The sequence below is a fragment of the Lagopus leucura genome, unplaced genomic scaffold (assembly GCF_019238085.1).
Source record: "Lagopus leucura isolate 7727_CA_CO unplaced genomic scaffold, USGS_WTPT01 Super-Scaffold_100002, whole genome shotgun sequence".
In the NCBI taxonomy this organism is placed as follows: Eukaryota; Metazoa; Chordata; class Aves; order Galliformes; family Phasianidae; genus Lagopus; species Lagopus leucura.
Genome location: NW_024962263.1, coordinates 23,622,531 through 23,643,324, shown reverse-complemented (window position 1 = coordinate 23,643,324; position 20,794 = coordinate 23,622,531). Strand labels below are relative to the sequence as shown.

General features: G+C 44.5%; 1 protein-coding gene and 1 long non-coding RNA gene across 2 annotated transcripts in view; one reads left to right on the top strand and one right to left on the bottom strand.

The window, feature by feature from the left end:
* LOC122179320 overlaps window positions 1-5,313 on the bottom strand; it is a 12,678-nt gene extending 7,365 nt beyond the window's left edge. Inside the window, exon 1 of the long non-coding RNA XR_006178642.1 lies at window positions 5,102-5,313. This is a non-coding gene — a long non-coding RNA (uncharacterized LOC122179320). The remainder of the gene's footprint in view (window positions 1-5,101) is intronic.
* UBE2QL1 (ubiquitin conjugating enzyme E2 Q family like 1) lies at window positions 4,380-20,794 on the top strand. The gene is made up of 2 exons (XM_042870102.1): window positions 4,380-5,285; window positions 19,476-20,794. The coding sequence occupies exons 1-2, from the start codon at window positions 4,479-4,481 to the stop codon at window positions 19,605-19,607; spliced, it is 939 nt and encodes a 312-aa protein (XP_042726036.1). The 5' UTR covers window positions 4,380-4,478; the 3' UTR covers window positions 19,608-20,794.

Genomic DNA, 20,794 nt, shown 5'->3' with positions numbered 1-20,794 from the left:
TGGAGAAGATGAAGAGAAGATGAATAAACAGTTTGCTTGCTGGAAGAAAAAAAAAAGTGTTTTCAGATTTGCAAAGAATTTGATAAATAAAACTTCAGTTGGTTCTGAGAAGGAGACCATGTTCCATGCTGTAAAGGAAATCAATGGCACCTGCAAGTTGGTCTAGGTAAATAACTCTAAAAGAGTTCCAGATCTAGAAGCTGACTTAATCCTGAGGATATTAGCAGAGTATGCAAGCCTTAGGATTTTAATGCCACCTATAACAATCTGTCTGCAGATCTGCAGAAGAACTTGAAAAGACCAGCAGAAGACAAAAAATGTATATATATATAGATATATATATATATACGTATACATATACCCGTATATATAGTTTCCAACTCCATTGGAAACCCTGAGGCACGGAATTTATTGTTAGTGAAATGTGAATCAACAGTGATCTAATCTCTTTTCTTACCCACTTGGAGATGCTGGCACATCAGATGCCAAGAGACTCATAATATACGCCTCGTTTTCTCTCTCTGAGCATTCTTCTATTCTATTCTGTTACACAGTGATGTCTGTAGGCTTCTCAGGCTCTGTCCCACAGGAGTGAAGGCTACTGCTTCCAAAACTTGGGAGAGTATTCTAGTCCTTCATTCATCAGATAGCTGAAAGCCTTTAGATTTCCAGTCCAAATGTATTCAGGATTAGTCACGGTGCAGCCATTTGATCATGTGATGAAGTCAATATCCCTCTCTGACATTTACTTCTCAAATACATTTATACAGTGTCACACCCCCATTCAGTCCTTTCCGGACTATACTAAATAAGACCAGATCTTCTAATTCTCCTAAGACAGTGTGCATTTTGTTCTTGTAAACATCCTAAGAGAGCCTGAGATGTCCTTCAGCAGCACCAGCGCGCTCCCTGTGAGGCTGCGGGCTGCTGCTAGATGGGAGCTTTGAACGCTGTCTAGTTTCACTAATCAGTGCACAATGGCTGGGCTTGAAATCAACTCCAGGTAAATATGCAAGTGACGTATCTGCCAGATGTCAATCAATGTTTTGTAGCATTAGAGAAGCAACTAGTTTTGCTCCAAAAAATAAAAAGGACAGTGTTGGAGATTGCAGAGCAGTTCAGTTTGACTTCTATACCTGGGAAACTAATAAGGAAGTATGACAATGAATATGGCTAAATCATCAAATCACATAGAATCTCAGAATTGCAGGGGTTGGAATCAAGAGAACAATCATTGAACATCCTGAGTTGGAACAGACCCATAAGCATCACTGTGGCTCCGTAAAGAACTACCCAAAGCTCAAACCCTATGTCTGCCAGCACTGTCCTAACGCTCCTTGAACTCCATCAGCTTGGGGCCATGCTCACTGCCCTGAGGAATCTGTTCTATGCTCACCGCCCTCTGATGAAGAATCTTTCCCTCATCCCCAGCTGCCCCTCCCCGACGCAGCTCCATCGTTCCCTTGGGCCCTGTCCCCATCACACAGAGCAGAGCTCAGCACTGCCCTGCATACCCTGTGAGGAGCTGCAGCCACCAACAGGCCTTCCCCCAGCTCCTCTGCTCTGAGCTGAGGAAACCATCGGACCTCAGCTGTTCCTCATATGTCTTACTTTCAGACCCTTCACCATCTTTGTGGCCCTCTTTTGTATACTCTTTGATAGTTCTATGTCCTTCTTACATTGTGGCACCCAAACTCAAGGTGAGAATGCATTAGCACAGAGCAGAGTGGGACAGCCCCTTCCCTTGCTCGCCTGGCTGTGCTGGGCCTGATGCACTGCAGGATATAGTGTGTAGGAGATGATGGAGTAAGAATTGGTGAAGATTCCATAAAGATCTCAGACCAAAATCTGTTAAGAGCTTTCTTGAGCCACTGATGATGTAGATAAGGACCGCCTAATCAACATAGAAGGATCCCCACTGTCAAGCTGTTTTATTCTGGTTTTCCTCAAGACATTATGGTTTTCCTAGAGTTGCAGCCATCAATATTCCATCCTGGACTAACCAACTAATTCCCTCACTGAGGAAGCCTAGGGCTGAAAAAGAAGAGTTTGCTACATCACAACAACATTTTTACCCTATAGGCAGCAGTGCACAGTCTGAACCAGATGTCACAGCAGCTCTGTGTCACAGCATAGCCCCATTTGTCAGGGCACACCTATCATGCCCTCACACCAACCCAACAGCTTTCTCATCGCCTCCACCATCCATCTTGTGCTGCTTTACAACTCAGGTGGCGACAAGCCACAGAGCTGCTGCTTGGCTCAGGTCTCCTTTTGCAGACCACCGGGTAGATAACTCAGCAGTCACATGAGGAAGGTAAATAACCTTCATCATGTTAAATTGATGACCACAGCTCCTACTGCCAACTATCACAGAACACCACACAGTGACCTTTCAGTCTGAAACATTAACGAAGCCTACACAAAGGTTCCCTCCAGTTGCTAATTGGCATTCTGCTTCAGCTCAACGTATGTGCCCCACAGTCTCGACTGGCACGAAATACTTGGGCAGGGATGGCTGCTGAGCATCCTGCTCTGCACAGCTGCCCACCAGGACTGTCCCGATCCATCCTATCCTGACCTGTCTCACCTTGACCTGTCCTGCCACACCACCATGCCTGCTCCAGCTGCAGGCAGACGGAACAGCCACGTCCTCCTGCCCTCCCCCTGTACATATTGCTCCAGTCATATAGTCACCAAAATGCAGACTGCTGTCTTACTGATTTAGAGCCCTTAATAATGCCATACTTGAAAAGCAAATATAATTCTGCTTCTTCTTGATCTTAAAAACAGCAAGATTATCTAACCTGTGGTTTATCAGACAGATCTGTCGTTTAGAAAACCTGGCAAAGACATTAGCTGTGTTTCACACCATCTGTTGATGGTGAATTATTACCTGCTGAATGTGGACTCACTGGTAAAAGCAAGTGGTTGAATAACAGCAAGAAGAAAGAGAGGGAAACAATCATCGAGATTGGAAAAGACCTCCAAGATCATCTAGTCCTACCATCCACACATTCCCTCCATGCTCACCAACCATGTCCCTCAGTGCCACATCTACACGTTTCCTGAACACCTCTAGGGATGGTGACTCCACCACTTTCCTAGGCAGCTGTGCCACAGACTCACCATTCCTGAGAATATATTGTTCCTAATATCCAACCTGGACCTCCTCTGGCACAACTTGAGGCCAAAAATGTGGGCAGACTCCAGCATTACTATGAAAGCAGGTCAATTACTCAGTTTTTGATGAAAACATATTGTATCCCATGGCACCTTTCAAAGTGTCCAGATGGTTTCCTTTGGACTTCTTTACGTAAGTGCAGTAGTGGCAACTCTTCAAAATCATAGAAAACGGGGATGAAAACACCTAGGGAAGGGGATGCATTGGATGGAAAAAAGTGCTGTGGAATGTTGACTATCTCTAGAGGAGTCTCTGCAACCTGTCTGGGCAACCTGTGCCACACAACAAGTGCAGGAGTGGGCATACACAGAGAAATGCATGGACATATATGCACCTATACCATTTGAGAACCATGAAAATCTATCCGTTTCTATAGGTATACTTAAAATGTCTGATATGCGTGTTATGCATAGGTTAAGATCACAGATAGAATAGGTATATTGAGTCGCGTCACTTTTGTGTGCTTTACAGGTGAGACTGTGTGTTTAGGAGTGTATACATACATATCTGCACCACGAATTCACACACAACGATGCGTTTCAGTCTAAGCACGCTCTCGCACAAGTGTACCACATATAACGGTGCCGCAGCAGCGCTGACCCCCGGCACTAGCCCCGGGACGCACTGCCGCAGCGAGAGGCCCCGCGGGCTAGCGGGCGGCCGGGCGGCGGCGCTGCGGAGCGGGACGATTCCGGCGGCAGCCGGCGGCTCGGCGCGGAGACAGCGCGAGGGCTGCGGCAGGGCCCGGCCGCAGCGGCGCCGAACAAAGAGCCCGGGCGCGTTGCGCCGCCGCGGGCGAGCGGGGAGCCGGTGGGAGGCGGGTGCTGGGAGCCTCCGCCGGTCCCCCCGCCCGGGGGAGGCGCCAGGCGCTCAAAGGGGACCGGCCCGCCGAGGATTGGCTCGGGTGGGTGTGAGCCGAAGGTGCCGGGGAGGCCATCTGCAGCGCGGGGGGAGGGGGTTCTCCCTTGCTCTTCCCTCTCCTTTTTTTTCCCCTTCTTTTTCACGGGATGATGGCCACGGCCGCCGGGCCGTGATGTCCCCGTCAGCAGCCCCTGCGCCGCAATGCCGCTCGCAGCAGCCCTAGCGAGGGGAGGAGGCGTTTGAGCGGCGGCCGCACGTCCTCCCGCGCCGCCGCCGCCGCCTCCCTGCCCGCCGCCCCTGCGCCCGGAGCCGAGCGGCGCGGAGGGGTCCCCGCCCGCGCGGCGCCGCCCCCCCGCCCACCGCCGGGGCTTCAGAATAAAGATAGAGAGATAGATATAAAATAGCGGCAGGAGGCACTGCGGCCGCGCGCAACATGGCCACTCTGCTGCGGAAAATCGGGCTGATCCGGCTACACAACCGGGACACGGAGGACCCCAAGCACCACCACCGCAGCAGCCAGCAGGGCTCCTCGCTCCGCGGCCGGGGCGGCCCGAAGAACGGCAGCAACAAGCCCCAGCCGCAGGGCTCCCACGGCGGCGGCGGCGGCTGCAGCAGCAGCAGCAGCGAGAGCAGCCCCGGCGGCCGCAAGACCAAGAAGGCGCCGGAGCCGGCCAAGCAGCCCCCGCCGCCGCGTTCGGGCGGCGGCCGGGAGAAGCCGCGGGAGGCGGCCCGGGAGCCCGGCGCGGGTAGGGAGGCGGCCCCGCAGCGACCCGGTTGCAGCTCCGGGCCGGGCTCGGCGCCGCTGGTGCCGCTGGCGTCGGGCTCGGGGCCGCTGGCGCCCGCGGGCCGGCAGCAGCACTGCACGCAGGTGCGGACCCGGCGGCTGATGAAGGAGCTGCAGGACATCGCGCGGCTCAGCGACCGCTTCATCTCGGTGGAGCTGGTGGACGAGAGCCTCTTCGACTGGAACGTGAAGCTGCACCAGGTGGACAAGGACTCGGTGCTGTGGCAGGACATGAAGGAGACCAACACGGAGTACATCCTACTCAACCTCACCTTCCCCGACAACTTCCCCTTCTCGCCGCCCTTCATGAGGGTGCTCAGCCCGCGCCTGGAGAACGGCTACGTGCTGGACGGCGGTGCCATCTGCATGGAGCTGCTCACTCCCCGCGGCTGGTCCAGCGCCTACACCGTGGAGGCCGTCATGAGGCAGTTCGCCGCCAGCCTGGTCAAGGGGCAGGTAGGGGCCGAGGGGCGCGGGGTGTCCGTGCCGCCTCTGGGAAGGCGGCCCCGGGAACGGCGGGGCTCTGCCTACGGCTGACCTTGGCCGGCCGCAGAGATGTGGGGCGGCACGGAGGGGCGAGGGGCAGGTACCCCGCCGTGCCCTCCCGCGTGTGTGTCGTTCCTCCTCTTGGCTCCGTTGCCGGTGGCGTCAAGGTGCGTGATGGTCGCATCCTGTGCCCCAAAGCAAGAGGGGCTCTGCAGCACCCACTGGGGCTTGGGGCTGGAGCCGTTCGCGTGCTGGTCAGCCGTGCCTGCAGAGCCCCATACTGGATGGCTTCTTGTGTGAAGTCCAGCCTTTGGTGCAGGGCTTTGTCTGCCACTATCCTCCACGGTGGCCTTTGTAGCCTGCACCTGGCTTTGCTGTGGCAGATCTGTGCCAGCTTCAAGTGCCACTGTCAAGAGGTAGCACCTCATTCAGGGTAACTCTCAGCTCCCTCTCTCCCCTCCTCAAAAGGCTCCTAGCTCCTCCAGGCCTCTTCTTTCATCTGTCCCCAGCTGAATCAACACATTCTGTTTCTTTTTTTTTTTTTTTTTCCTTCTGCAGAATATCCTTGGGAGAAAAGTAATTCATAAGATGTTTTTAGTAACTGGGTAACTACTGGTGGTGGAGCCCGTTGTCGTGGTCACTGTAGCGGGCAGTGTAGCGTACCCGTGGCTGAGTTAGGTGGTGTTTCTGCTCACCTCACAAATGCCCTTGAGCTCTATGCCATGCACAGCTCCTTGTCAGTCACTGCACGATGCTGTGTAACTTCTTGTATTCGTATCTTGGAAGTGAGGAGAAGAGCAAATAATAATGTATTTTCCATTTGCTTGGAAAAGAGAACATCACTCCTGTTTGCCTCTGCTTGGTTTGTCTTAAGACGGAAAATGTGGGTGTTCAGGGGACTCACTGATAAGTGGCCTTTTCTCCTTTTCCCTTGAATGATCTGGGCCTACTATGCTTTTTTTCCATCAGATTGTATTTTTCTCTACCTTTTATTTGAAGAGGTCAAGTTCTGTAGGTCACCTTGGGATATAAAAAACGCCTTCCAGGAGAAAAAAAAAAAAAAGCAACCTTCATTTACGTGGAGCCCATTAAGGTGTACCAAAGTTCTGCAACTTCTCCTACTGTGTCACACAATTTATTAACTCATCTCTTAGTTACAGTAATTATATTTCTTGTTATTTTTAACAAAAGCCTAGGAGGACAGTGCTAAATTTTTTTTTTTTTTCCCCCCACAACAGTTCAGCACATTTCTGGAGTATCAGATGTTGAATGTTAAATGGTTAAGATTTACTGACATCATAAAATGACTCAGTTAAGAAAAACACTGAGTTATTGAATTATATGATATATAACTACATATTTATTAATATTTCTTTCAAAATCCTGTAAGAGTTTTCCCCAAAGTCATGGTAGTTTCTGATACCGAAGGATGTTTATGAGGGCATCATTAGTAGACACATTTGATATATAAGAATTTCAATAACATTCTTTCAGAAGTTCAAGATGTTAATTATAAAAAGCACAGTGTGTGTGGGGTGAAATAAAAGGGTGAAATAAACGGCTGCTGGCAACTTAGTAGCTCGCTAGCTGTGAGATGCGTGTTCCTAAGTCTCACAGTGTGCGTTCCAAGCTAATAGGTGATATTAACAATAAATTCAATTTCTCAGTTGCAGATGTGTAATCTGCGATGGGCTGCCGCTCTGTAACTGTAGCCAGGCTCTGTGTAATGGGAGCCACATTTCTGTAATCACACTCTGGTTATGTAATCTTGACTCAATTGCATAATATGGCTCAAAACACAGCAGACACTCCTGGATCCCTGTTTTGGTTTTTATTGTAAAGGTGATATGCTTTTGGCTGTAATTTTTAGAAAGAGAATACAGCAGCAGAAATAGAGCAGTCGGAAGTAGAGGGTACTGTATTCCTCTGAGCTGCGGGGCTGGTTTCAGGTAAGTCCTGTCATGCTGTAGGCAGTCTCACTGCCCGCAGTGGCTCTTCCTGAACAAACAGCAACAGCTTCAGTCAGGGTCATGGATGAATTTCTGAATTAAAAATCAGCAGTAGTTAATGGTGGGTGCAGCACAGCTCGTGCTGAGGTCCAGGGCAGTCATCCTCAGAGGCAGCCTTGCCATGTGGGTCCCACTGGGAGCACGAGGCTGTGGGGACCTTTGGGAGAAACGTCACCCACGCATGGAGTGGTGATGTAGCATGAAATCATCATAAATAGTCAAGGCTGTGACACATCTGAGGGTGCGTGTCTGTAACACGAACGCAGATGTGAGTAGGCAGGGCTGAACTTTCCACCAGCATGCATCTTTCTTTTTGACAGTTTGAATGATAAAATGAAGGTGGTTGATTTCATTCACTATTTCTTTCCATTGCCATTTTGCAATACTAACTACAGCACTGCTGTTCTGTGCTGGATTTTAGTTCTTCAAGGAAAACTGTAGCTCTCTTGGTATATCAAATTGTTGACCTCTGAATGTATAGAACCTTTTGATTTATTTATTTATTTTGTTAACAAGGTGGTGGAAAAGCTCATGGAGCTGGCACGGAAAAGACATCTTGAGGCAATCAAGACTCTTGACAGTTTCAGATTTTTTGACATATTGCACACCTTTTCGCAGAGCAAAAGAAAAATTGAGATAAATTGTTTTGATGTCTCTCAAGTGAAACATCTAATTCAGGAGTTTAGTTTCTAGGAAGACTTCAACACGGATGATCCACAGCTTGAGAGGCTAGGTCCCAATTTCCAAACTCGAGCAGGAATTTTAACCTGTATTGGATTTTCGTGTAGCATGGGTGTTTCTCCAGGTTCCCCAGACAGGATCCGAACACCTCGAGTAACATTGCTTGGAAAACGTTTTACATTATGGGATGCGGAGGCACTCGTATTGGCCCAGTAACTATTTTGGGTTTCTCTCCATACCCTTGTTTCCTATTGGAAACCTTGAATTGCATTCTTTTAGATAGCTTTTGTCTGGAAGAAAATATTTTAATGGAAGAAAGATAATTTCTGTTTGAATGAAACAATTCACCAACCTCAAACTGTGCTTTTTTCAGTTTTTAAGGGAGGAAAAAAAAAAATGTTAATTGCCAAACAAGTTGGGGTTTGTTTGGTTGGTTGGTTCAGCTATTCAGCTGAATAAGTCAATTATTCACACAGCCCTAGTCAGTATCTTGAGGGGAATTCTCAGTACATCAAAGACCTAAGCCTGTTTATCTGTCTGGAATCCAGAATCTTATTTTATAAACTTGGTGTTGTCCTTAACTCAACTGCAGCCTTGGATTCAAGGGGACGGCTTTATGTTGAGTCAGCCACTCTGTGGCTTCACCCCCTTGGGCAGACACTTGGCCCCACTGAGCCCCAGTCAAGGCTGCCATCAGTCCGTGGTGGGGCTAGGAGCTAACCCAAGGAAATACTAACCTGGGGTGATGGGAAGAAAGTAATGTGAATGCCAGTTGTTGGTTATCTCGAAGGCAACTGTTCAGCAATCCTGCCCAGCAGGACCTGCCATGTCTGTCCTCTCATCTAGGCTTTGGGAATGGCCTGCCGAGAGATGCCCTCACAATAGTCTTTAATTAGTCTTTTAAACCCTTCTCCTTAATAGAAATTAAGGAGAGGGGTTTAAAAATGCATCTGTTGCTCTCAGTTTCCTGATAACAGTGTAGTTGTGATGGTAAGACTAATAACATGAGTAAGTGGGTGAAGGCAGTGACAGCAGTGCCAGTCATACGAGAGCACCGAAGGAATGGTAGGCTGGTTGTGATCCTACTGACTGACACGTGTGACCCAGGCTGGCACGGGGCTCAGGAGCTGGCTTGCATCTGAAGATGCTGCAGATGATACAGTCCCAAAGGAAAAACAGACTTTGTCCAAAAGTGGAAGAGGATTTTAAGTCTTTTAATGCACTAAACAAAATACTAGCACTTTATATTTAGAAGAAAAAGATACTGCAGCTTGTTTCCTTGGATAACGTTAGCAGGCAGTTGGAAAAATGAAATAAATCCATGTTGTTTCTCTTCAGAGAGGAATGATTTGACATTGGCTTAGTAGCAGCAGCTTCAAAGAGGACAAAACATTTTTTTTTTTTTTTTTTTTTTTTTTTTTGAAAACAGCTAATACAGCTGCATAGGATGCCTTGAGGAGTTTGTGCCTAAGCTGGCAACTGTTTGGTGCAGGCCTTCTTGTCCTTTTTCTGAGCTTCCTGGCTCTCTCCATGGAGGCTCAGGATAGGTCTACCAGCTGCAGGTAGCTGTCAGGTAGCTGTCAAGTCTGCAGGCAGGCTTGTGGAAAAAGCTCTTTTTGGAAAAAGCCCTCATTCTGCCATATTACAAAATATAAGGAGTGTAGGGATTTTCCCAGGGCATACTGAATGGGGAATCCGTAGTTATGAGTGCTCTTACTGATGTGAACCTCTCTGTAATGTTTTAAATCAAAGCCAAATGTAGTCTGTGATTTAGATGTAATTTCCTGTAGCAAAATTTTTTGAATTCAAATAATTTTTATTTGTGCATTGTAATGTTAGATATATCTCAGTGTAGCCTCTTCACTTGAAGAGAGATGTGCCTTGCATGAACATTAAACTCATCTCTCCTTCCATTTTAAAAACACTCTATCATAGCTGACTTCTACCAGAAGTGGGCTTATTTTATGAAAAAACGAACAGAAAACATAGCTGTTACTCATAGTCTAAATTACTCCCTCTCCATCCTCCCAAACAAAAGTGTGAGAGAGCAGATAGCAGATGGGACTTGCATGGTGTCCAGGATGTCAGCAGGCTCCAGGTCTTTCAGATACGTATAGCAGAAATTAATTGCAAATCCATGAGCTTTCCTACTCCAGATACTCAGTTTGAGGACTGTAGCCTTGAATAAACCAGCTGATCTCAAATGCTGCAGAAAGTTGTAGAGGACTCAGTGGCCTCTCAGTTATTTGGGGCCATCTTCATATTAGGACCTTAAAAATAAGACTGTGTTCCTTTTAGCTTTTGATTTATTGCCTGAGTAAATGATGCCAGTTGCCTTCAAGGTTAGGACTGCCACTGAATATGTATTGACTAATATACAGAGATTACAGAGGAGGCAAAGAATATATTACAGGGTTTGTTCCCCATGAAAAGGTATAAATGCTGTGTGAAGAGGTAACAAAAAATATTGTTTAGTTATAGAGAGGAAAATCAGATAGATTGGCCTTCAAAGGTTTCTCTTTTATTGCAATTGAGAAATCCCTCATTTTCAAGCTGAAGTTTAAGAGGGAGCATAATATTTGCCACATTGAGGTGTTGGGAATGATGAATGAGCTGGAAAAAACACTGTTCATGTGTACTCTGATATATTGCTCTTCTGAGTATAGACTCTATTATTATGCAAATATATTCTACTGAGAGGAATGAAGACACAAGAATTCTAACTCGTTGAAGTAGGAGGCAGCTTTAATTCTTCTAAAAAGCGGAGGGAACATAATCTCCATTTTACCCCTTCAAAGCACAGAAAGGGAGATTTTCAGACATTTTAAAATATGTTTAGCTATCATTCTCAGTGTTAAATAGTCATCAAATAAGAAAAATCACTAAATTGAAACAAACCGCCCATTTTAGAACATGCTTTTATGGATAGTGGAACTGATTCTTCCGTGCAGTACTTGGCTGGTCTTTTGAATCAAAACTCAAAAGAATCAATGCTTTGGTTTGTAGCAAAATTAGACTTGCTCAGGAGAGCAAAATTTTTCCTTATTCTGTAGGAGTCCTCGTTTTCTTAAGAGAAAGCGTTAGGTAGAGTGAGCTGTAGTGCGTGCGTGTTCTGTCAGATACTTTGTGGAAGATTTGTATTTTTTCAAATGCAGAAAGCCTAGTCCCTGAGGGGTGACATGGTGTTCTCACGGAGGAGTAACCAAAGCAACCTACTTTCTGCTGTGTGGAAGATTGTTGTTTGTTTTTGTTTTTGTTTTGTTTTTTTTTTCTTTTACAGGCTAGACTTGAAAATAAGCTGTTTTTCTAGCATCTGCACAGTGCCCAGGGATTTCCTTGCATGACCAGAGACTGCCAGATTGAAGACTTGTAACTCTGAGATAATTCTGGTCCTCATGGTACATGTCTTACTGTTAGGCATGTCCCCCAGTGAGAATCCGCAGCCACAACGTGGGGTACTGGTTAGGTAATTTAATAGGAGCTGTGTTTCTTTTTCCCGCCTGAGCTTTTTTGCACTGATGAGAGACAGTGAGTATCTCTTTCCTTGACACATTCAGTCTTTCACATACGGTTTCCTGTTCACAAATTATCTTTTGCAATTGTCAAAAAAGGTAATGCTGATGTTAGGCACTGGGGGGGATGTGAGGGTTGCCAGGTGCAATCACTCTGCAGTTAAACAGGGAGAACTTCAGAGGCTGTGGTGATTATCCTGTCTGAGTGGCTCAAAATATATGTTAAATTTAATATGTGCAGGATCCAGTTGTCTGACTTGTAAATTGGATGCCAGTTTTCTGTCGTGCTATGAAGAGCATGTGGCTTAGGGCTGCCCTGCCTGACACCTCATTCAGCCTCATGCTGTGGAATCATTTCTGCAGAGCGCTGAACGCTCCTCCTAGCAGGTTTTAACTCTCAGCAAAAACAGTGGTAATCACATGAGTTTGGGAAGTTGTAGGACAAGCTGCATGGGATGGTGCATAAGCTAAAGAGAAGCATAAGTAGGCCTCAGCGAAAGTAAGTATGAACTCTGTACTGATCTGTGAAAAGCAGGCAAGTGGGCACCATACTTCAGATACAGAAGTGCTTCCTGTTCTGAAATAGGATCAAGAAGCCAATCTAGTTTTTGCCCATTTCTGTTAAACACCAGACTGAAGAGTGGTGCGTCAAGCATGCCTGTACTCAGCTGTGTGCGACAGATGTGTGCCGCATGCCTTCCTCTTGCACATGCAGAGCCTGTCCTTGGAAACTGTCGTCTTATCCCCCTTCATGGATTTGTGCATGTTGTTGAAATTGAAGATCCTCATTTATTTCATTCTCTTTTCCACGAGTCTTCAGAAGCCCTGGGATTTCTGCAGTGACTCCTTGGTAAGGTTAAAAATCAGTAAAGATCCCAGATCTGCATGCAGAGATGAGTGAAAGTAAACCTGAGGAAGGAAGAGTATAAGCCTGCGTTATGAAATGGCCCAGAGCTCAGATGTTTCTCATACTTAAGTTTTATGAGCTGTAGAATGACTATGTGTTTCTCTTGTTTCTAGGTTTGTTATGAGTGGTAGCAACCCTCATCCATTTGCTGTAGGACTTGTTTCCTGAATATGCACCCTTACAAAAGAATCACAAGGAAAATGAAAATGTTGATTTATTTTGTCAGATTGTCTGTGAGATTCTTTAAACATCAAATTTCCTATAATTTTGACAAAATTAAGTATTTCTATAAAGTATACTCAGTTGAAGTGTTTAATAATTATGTGGGAGGGAAATTAGTCTTTAGTTAATAATTTCAATTTCCTTGTTAGAGCATTTAAGCTGAACAGTGGAGATTCAAATCTAGCATTTGGGTTTTGTGGCTGACTTCAGGTGCAGCTATGGGGAAGTCATAGCTTTTCTGTAGTCTTCTCTCCCATCTGTGAAGTACAGATAACCCTTCTTCCAAAGGTTCTTTAAGGATATGTGCTTAAAGCAGTTGGAAGCAGAGGTTCTGACTAAGATGTCCATGTGCATCAATATGAAACGCATCACAGTCAGGAGATGAAGGAACAAGCTCGCTGGCTTGTGACACTGGTCCTACCCAATTTGGTCTTACATCATTTAAATGTTCCCAGAGGTAGTCTGCTTTTTACGTTTGTTTGTTCAGTTTCTATTGCTATGGTGTACCTTTGTAAAACGTGCACTGTCAGTAACTGTGCAGGGATAGCATGGAGAGAGGTTGCTCCAGGGAGCTTGGCAGAAAATTGACACAGAAAATGAGCCTTCTGCATTTGGTCTAGCAAGTTCTATGTGGTGGCACGGCTGTCTCGTGATGGAAGCCCACCTTATTTCTGATCTAACTTGTGTTGTGACTTTGGGGCTGGAGGCAAATTTCAAGGATGTAGTTGGCTGACAAGATTTTCTTGTTCTTTTGCCAAAACAATGTTTGTCTGACTCTTAAATGCACAAAATTCCTTAACCCTCAGCTGTGCTGGAGCTGTGCTACTGACTGCTGTCCTTAGAGAAAGGCAGGGAGGAGCAGCACAGTGCGCTGTAGCAGTCAGAGATAGGACGTGTAGGTGTTTGTATTGATTAAAAGATGCTTGCACCAAACAAGAGAGTGTTAATAATTGCCCAGCTGAAACTCAGACTTCTTTTTCCTGGACAAAAAAGGTACATTCCCAAACGGAGCTATTGATAAGATGCTTTAAAGCTAGAACTTGCTGAGTTTCCACTTCTTTGTATGGATTATCCTTAAAAAGGAGATTAAAAAAAGACAAGGAAATACAGCTTCAAAAACCATACATTTGCAGAAAAACATTATGCTTTTAATTCATTTACTCTGCAACAGTAACACTATTTGTCTGCATCATTTGCTGTAGTGCTTTGTTGTAGCTATAGGCAACACTTACCTGTTAGTGCAGTATAAATTGTTTGCAGTTTCTTGGACCTGATCAATTGTGTTTATGTGAAGGAAAAAAGAATTAAACCATGTAATCAAGAGGAGGAAGTGTGTGTATTACAATTTAGCAATGATATGGCAAATTGCAGTCGCTGCCCTGAGAGCATTGACAGTAGCCCACTTAAGCATTGCTCTGCTTTTGAATGCTTCTCTAAAGCTGGTAGAAATGTTTTCCTCTGGAAACTTGTTTAAACATTCTAGAACAAGACTGGTTCAGTCTTAACTGTCTGATTCCTCCACTGCTTATCTGTACAGATTTGACTGTGTTTGCACAGTAAGTGGCTTTGCACATTTGAGGCCCAAGGCCATTAATCAGTCACCTGAGTGGAACGTGTTACAGACCAGAGGCTCACACTGTGCTCCAGCTCTCCAAAAAACCTCTAGTTTTGAATAAGCTGTGGAGGACAACAAGGCCATGCGGGCACATCCTTCCTGTCCTTGGAGGGATCACCATGGATGTTGTATGTGGCACAGTGACTTGCTACAGCCTTTTGAGGTCTAAACCTCTACTTTTTTCTCTCTCTCTCAACATTTACCTAGAAGTGATTCACTACAGACTGCTTCTTTCTTGGCATGGAAGGCTGTGGTATGGCACAGCTGATGAAGAGAGAAAATGCAATTTTGGCTATGCAGCCTTGTGCTGACTCAAACACATGGACTACATTTAACCCTCTGTACATAGAACAAGTATGATTTTTCTTGGAAGACCAGTCTTAAGTTGTTTGCATATTGAGGATTAATGGATGGAATGCAGGACCAGGGGTTTGTGTTTAGTGCTAACTCAGAGGCCTCTCAGCTTCTTGAGTGTATTAGATGTGTGCTGTTTGTAATGAATGTTTCTTGTTAACAAGCAAAGAAAAAAAAAGAAAGAAAGAAAAAAAAACCTGTGTGTCACTGAAGAGTTTGCTTTGGCATGTCAGAGATGTGTCAGGGCTTGAGGCTGTTTTCAGAATCACCTTGGTTATGAAAGGACTGGTGTCTGTTTCCAATGAATCTCTGCAAAATTGAGGTATATGGGGCCTGCATTGCAGCAAGACTGAGTGAGACCTCTGTCCTGGAGGACTCAGAACATGGCTGTGCCGTGCTGCTGTGGGCTGGGCCTGTGCTGGTGGTTCAGCTCAACTGCTTGCTTGGGCCTGGAGACCTCCAGAGGTCCCTTGCAGCAGCACGTCTGTGACTGACTGACCGACCCTGTAAGAGGCTAGTTCCCTGTCTGTAGTCAGATAGTGCTGAAATTGATACAAGGTGGAAGAGCACCACACTCTGTGCTGTGCCAGAGCTGTTGAGTTTCAGTCTGGGAGCTACTCTAATTGGTTCGATGAGAGAGATAAATCCCTTCATTGCTGCTAGAAAAATTCCCTTGAGGCCATTCTGAGACTGGAAGTAACAGAATGAATGTCGGGACTATTTTTCATGGCACATAGGCTAGAGGTGGGCAGATAGATGGTTGGAGTTGGATTCCAAGCTGGAGAGCTTCACATTTGGGATCTCTGTACAGGGCTTAAATCTGTCTGCAGACCACTTCATGACATGATGCTGTTAGATAAGAAAAGATACGGCACATTTCTGATAGTGGTGCCAAAGTGACTTTAAGCAGCTACTTGACATTGAGTTTAAATATTGGTGAGGATGTGCGTCACTGTCACACCATGTCCTCCAGGAGAGGACGTGCTGATTGTGCTGATGGTTGAGGAGAGTGTGGAGGCTACTGTGGCATCACTGAGAATTAGAAAAGCTCCAGGATTTGCCCACAGCAGCTTGCAAATGTGGATGCCAGACCATACATGAGGCTTGCTTATGTTCTTCTGCTGCATATGGAGGAATACTCAATATGTCCAATATCTTGTGAAGGTGACCTGCAGCACCTGCCAGTTACCTGCCAGTTAGCAGGGTTGTGGATTAGATTCTGACCAGGTTTTTAGTCTCAACTTGTGAGTTTGGACAAAGAGTGACACTGAAAGCCTGGCACAGCAGGAGCACAGATTCACGAGGAGGCTCAGAGCAGCACATGCCCTTCTGCATTTCAGCATGGCTGTGTAAACCATGCTGCGTCATTACTTTCACCTTTCATGTTTCTAGCTTGTTAAAATTGCATCTTGGTAAGTACATGAAGTTACAGCAGATGGCAAAATCTGAAATGTTCTCTTCAACTCTTTATTTTAATTAGATTTTCAGTTATTCCTTTATGTAAAGCTCTCTGTGAGTGTCTGAAAGTATTGCGAGTACTTAAATAAGCTCCTGGTGTGACTTCTCATAGCTGAAGTTGACATTAATGGCTTTATGAAGGGTTTTCTTGGATTTTCTCTGTTTTAAATCTTTTGTGGAATTTGCTGATCTTGTTCAGCTATCAGTTTGACACTTTTCTTGATTGGGTGCCAGGCACCTCAAAACATCAGTGATGCAAATGATCTACGTGCCCTGCCACGGCAATAGTGACGCGTGTGGTTTGGAAATCAGTCACAGTGCAGTTGTGCACAATTGAGCTGTGGCAGTGCTGTATTTGCGTACTGTATTTACCATCCTTTTCATATTTACATTATGCAGCAGCTCACAGTCTCCTGACCAGAATTAACATGACCGTACGTTTAGATAGCAATTGGAAAACAAGTCGTACTCAGAGCTGGCAAACGTGTCTGTTAAAATTGTTTGATGATATTTTATAAATATGCACAAAATGCCGCTTTCAGTTAAAACTGAGAAGAGTTTTGTGGGCATAGCAAAAAGGTAGAAATCCTTAACATGGTAGATACCACTCTAGTGTCAACTTAAAATCATCCAAATTATTTCGTCTGACGTTCCACCCTTCTTTCTCAGATTTATTTGAGGCACCAGGAAGGGAGACTTGCAAACCACAAGGTTAAATTTTAAACAAATTATAAACACCTGGCAGGTATTGGTTAATAAGAGATGGTGGTGACCCTATTTGCTGTATAAACTTATGGGAATGAGTTGACTGCATGCAGTACAATTAGGTGGTCTTTGATGGCACAGTTTACACTTAACCTGCATGCAGTATGTGATTGTGTTTTTGAAATGGCTCCATTTTATTACACTAAAAGGAAGTATGAGAAGAAAGTCATGGAACAATGCTCATTTTGTCTCTTGCAGCTCCAGTGACGTTTTAGGTGGCATGATGCTCACTACGTCATTCTGACACCAAAGAATTCTTTCCTTTTTCAAAGCAGTAAGCAGTTGACACTGAATGTGAGTGGTAGCTGTTCTGAATGCCAAGATCCTATTTCTAGGTATGGAGTAGTATTAAAACTTGCTTAAAACTGAAGAAGACACAGATCACGCTGTGCTAGGTGCTGTGCAAACAATTCAGAGAGGTGTAAAAGCTTTAAAATTGTAAGAAGTTTTGCGTGTAAGATGAGATGGCAAATTGATCTAATCTGTAAACAAAGTACTGAATCAGGTTTATATGTACATTGAAAAGTATTTAATGGGTGACATTTTGAGGATGTAATTTCCCTTGCTAATTTCGTCTTCTGTTGCAATTTGCGTTTACTTTTCCTATATTTCTCCAAGCGTGCTTCCAATGGAAGCTTGGAGTAGGAAAAACAAAACAAAACAACAGAAGATGTTTTGTAACTACTGCAGCATATGGAATTTAATAAGTCAATGTGAATGCGTTGTGTGTGCAGCACCCAACTGGAGCAGTAATGCTCCAGGGAAGAGCAATATCAAAAGTAGCACTTGTGAGATTTTGAAAATGTTACCTAGTTTTATTTAATTACTAATTGTGTTAAAACTGAAAAAGGAACATTATTTAAGAAAACTTGTTTGCAGGATTAAGTGATTACCCTTCAGACCACCCTTATTTGCAAAATATTAATCCCCAAGTTAGAATGGGGATAGGGAAGTTGTCTTGCTGTTTAGTCTAGCAGGTTATTTGAAGAGAAGGTATACTGCCAATTTGTAAGTGGGAATAGGAAGAAAAACATCAAAAGGTAAAACAGTTGTATCTGAGAAAACCAAGGTGGTATAAATCAAGAGTGAAATTGAGTTCCTAATCTCAGGTTTTCTGGAAGAGAAGTCAAAGCACACAGGAAAATGACTTTTAAGGACAGGAATATGAAACGGCTTTTTTTTAATGTCCTGCATGTATTGTTTAGTTATAACAATAGTGGTACTGAACAGAATGGTATCTGTGCAGTATTTTGACAAATGATATGGCTGCAGAGGAATCTTATTTATTTAGTGGTACTTTGAGGATAGAGTTCATTGTTTTCTTTTTTCCCTCCATATTGTATTCTTTTTCTCCCCACAGCTAGTCATTTTCTCAGTAATAATATTTGCATCTTTCTGAGTGAAAGAGTGCAAAAAATAGGAGCATGCTAACTTGGATCCTATGGTATTTGCTCATCAAATACGATATATTCTAAAAAACTGCAGGCTGACAAGTTGGAGAAATTACTGTACTTGATTTTAATGAACATCTATTTTGTGACAAATCCAATAGGCATAAATGCTTTCAAAGGTATTAGTGCGGTAGAATGGAATAAATTTACAGCTATATTTCTTTCTTCTGCTGCTTTGTAATTGACACGGACCAGTGTGCAAAATAAGGTGGGCTATTAATAACACACTAAATGTCTATGTTGCCATGCAAGGATTTGAAATTATATACCGCCGTGTTTAGAGGTAATATTTAATTGCAAAGTAATAAAAGTGCAGTATCGTTAGATGCGTGTGTATTCAGGTATTATCAAGTCAACGTGTTGTGAGGCAGTAGTATGTAAATGGAAATTCTTTTATGTAGGTTGGAAGCAAGCAGGTGCTCCTGCCTGCAAGAAATCATAGGGCTGTTTGTTTCTGACAGGTCAGAGGAGAAGATAAATGAAGCGTGTTTCCCGGGAAAGGCACATTTTGTAGTGACGTTCTGCATTAGCAGCAGAGTGTGGTGGGTTTGATATGGGTAGCACTGAGATGGAGCAAGCAGAAATGCATCACTTCTGTGGTGGTTTTCCAGTCATCAGCTGCCCCATAGTCAGTCTCACCACAGACCACTTTACAAGCCTGGCATAAAAATTGCTCAGAAATGTCCGTCTGTCTCCTCAGCCCCATTCTGGTTCCTGGAGCATGGGGGTGACCTGCAGAGCCCCTCAATTTAGCAGCAGGAAAGGGCCTGGGGCTGCACATTGCACCGAGTGTCTGCTTAATGCTGCTCTTGGACTGCACAGTGAGGGCTGGCACAGCGAGTGATCTGGAGCAGGCATCCCTGCCTTCATTTGCACAGTTCACATGCAACAAGAAAGAGCAGTGAGCCCAGAAGGGCAGTGCGCCAGCACAGGGGCTCGCTGGGGAGAGAAAAGCCCCGCAGAGGTTTTGTTTTTGTTTTGTTTTGTTTTTCCTCCATTACCGCATTATAATGTTTAATGATCTCTAATAGCGTATTTGCCTGCCCCACTTCCCAGTTTGGGAGCTATGCTTTCTGGGATCTGCAAATGAGCGCCTAATGCCTGGAGGTGTTGAAAACTTAAGCTATGGTTTCCAGCTGCGTATATTCACATGCTTAATGAAGGTTTTCTCTTTTGTTCGGTGCAGGGCCGTATCTGCAGAAAAGCTGGCAAATCAAAAAAGTCGTTCAGTCGAAAGGAAGCTGAAGCAACATTTAAGAGTTTGGTGAAGACCCATGAAAAATATGGGTGGGTCACTCCACCTGTCTCTGATGGCTGATGTTAGCAACCCGCACTTAACACAAATGCTGAACAAAAGTACTGTGACATCTCCTCAGTGCTGTACACCACCCATCCTTTTCTACTTCAGCTTCAGTTACATACCATGAATGTCAAGGAGACATCTAAGTTATTTATGAACAGATGTGTTTACAGAGGGAGAGGAAAAAAAGATGCTGTTTAGGATTATGTTTCAAGACTGGAGAATGGTCGTCATTGAAGTCACTTGAGAGGATATTGAGATTGCATCATTTGCCCCCATACAGCCCACATTGTCTTCAGCTTCTTTCCATGACAGCAGCACCAAACAGCAGTACTGGAAAGTCTATCCATTACTGCTCAGTTCATTTAAATGTAAATGAAACAGTTAATATTTAATAGGGAAGCAGTGCATTGCAGGTACATGTTTGCTGTGCTGTTTATCTTTGTCTCCTAGCAGGTCAACATAACTTGAAGATTTGTCTTTATGTGGAACTGTGGTCTGCTGTGACTAAATTTAGACCTCATTTGTGCTCTATATATGACCTTTAATTCATAAATGAAACCAGAATTAAAATGCTGAAAGGTTCTAGTGTTGACAAATTATTAAGTGGAATCACCCAACCAGTTACAATGTGCTGTCTATGCTGATACTGTGATGTGCTGTTCAGAAATAAAGCAGTGCAGTTAGCTGAAGGTTAGGTGGCTTTTTTAAACACATCCACACCAGGGTTCAGAGTGGTTGGTGGTAGCAGAAGCATAATTACCTTAGCAGAACCTTCTGCAGTCGCATGTGGCCCCTCAGTTCTTCAAAACGGCAAAACAAACAAGTGGAAATGGACAAAGCAACCTGAAAAATTGTCTGCTTACTTTTAAACTGATATGCCAGTAACAGAGTAAAAATTTTTGAAGCAAATGAAACATGGTTTGTAAGATGATTTGCATGACTGGATTTTTCTTTTTTCTTTCTACTCAATAGACATTGTATGTACTTAGAGCCCAGTATCTGAGAAAACCCACTGATGTATATAAGTGTCCTATTATTTAATCATTAAGATTTAAGTTTTCTGGTAAACAAATGGAAAAACTTCCTTAAGGGACTCCATAAGCTGAAGGTAATGTTTAGAATGGTATAAGAAAAGCATTAAAAATGTGGATTCTGAATGGAAAATCATATTGGACACATGCTGAATAAAATCACCAGTATCA

Coding starts and splice junctions, on each gene's coding strand:
- UBE2QL1 (XM_042870102.1), top strand. CDS start 4,479: ATGGCCACTCTGCTGCGGAAAATCGGGCTGATCCGGCTACACAACCGG. Junction 5,286..19,475: donor CCAGCCTGGTCAAGGGGCAG/GTAGGGGCCGAG, acceptor TGTTCGGTGCAG/GGCCGTATCTGCAGAAAAGC.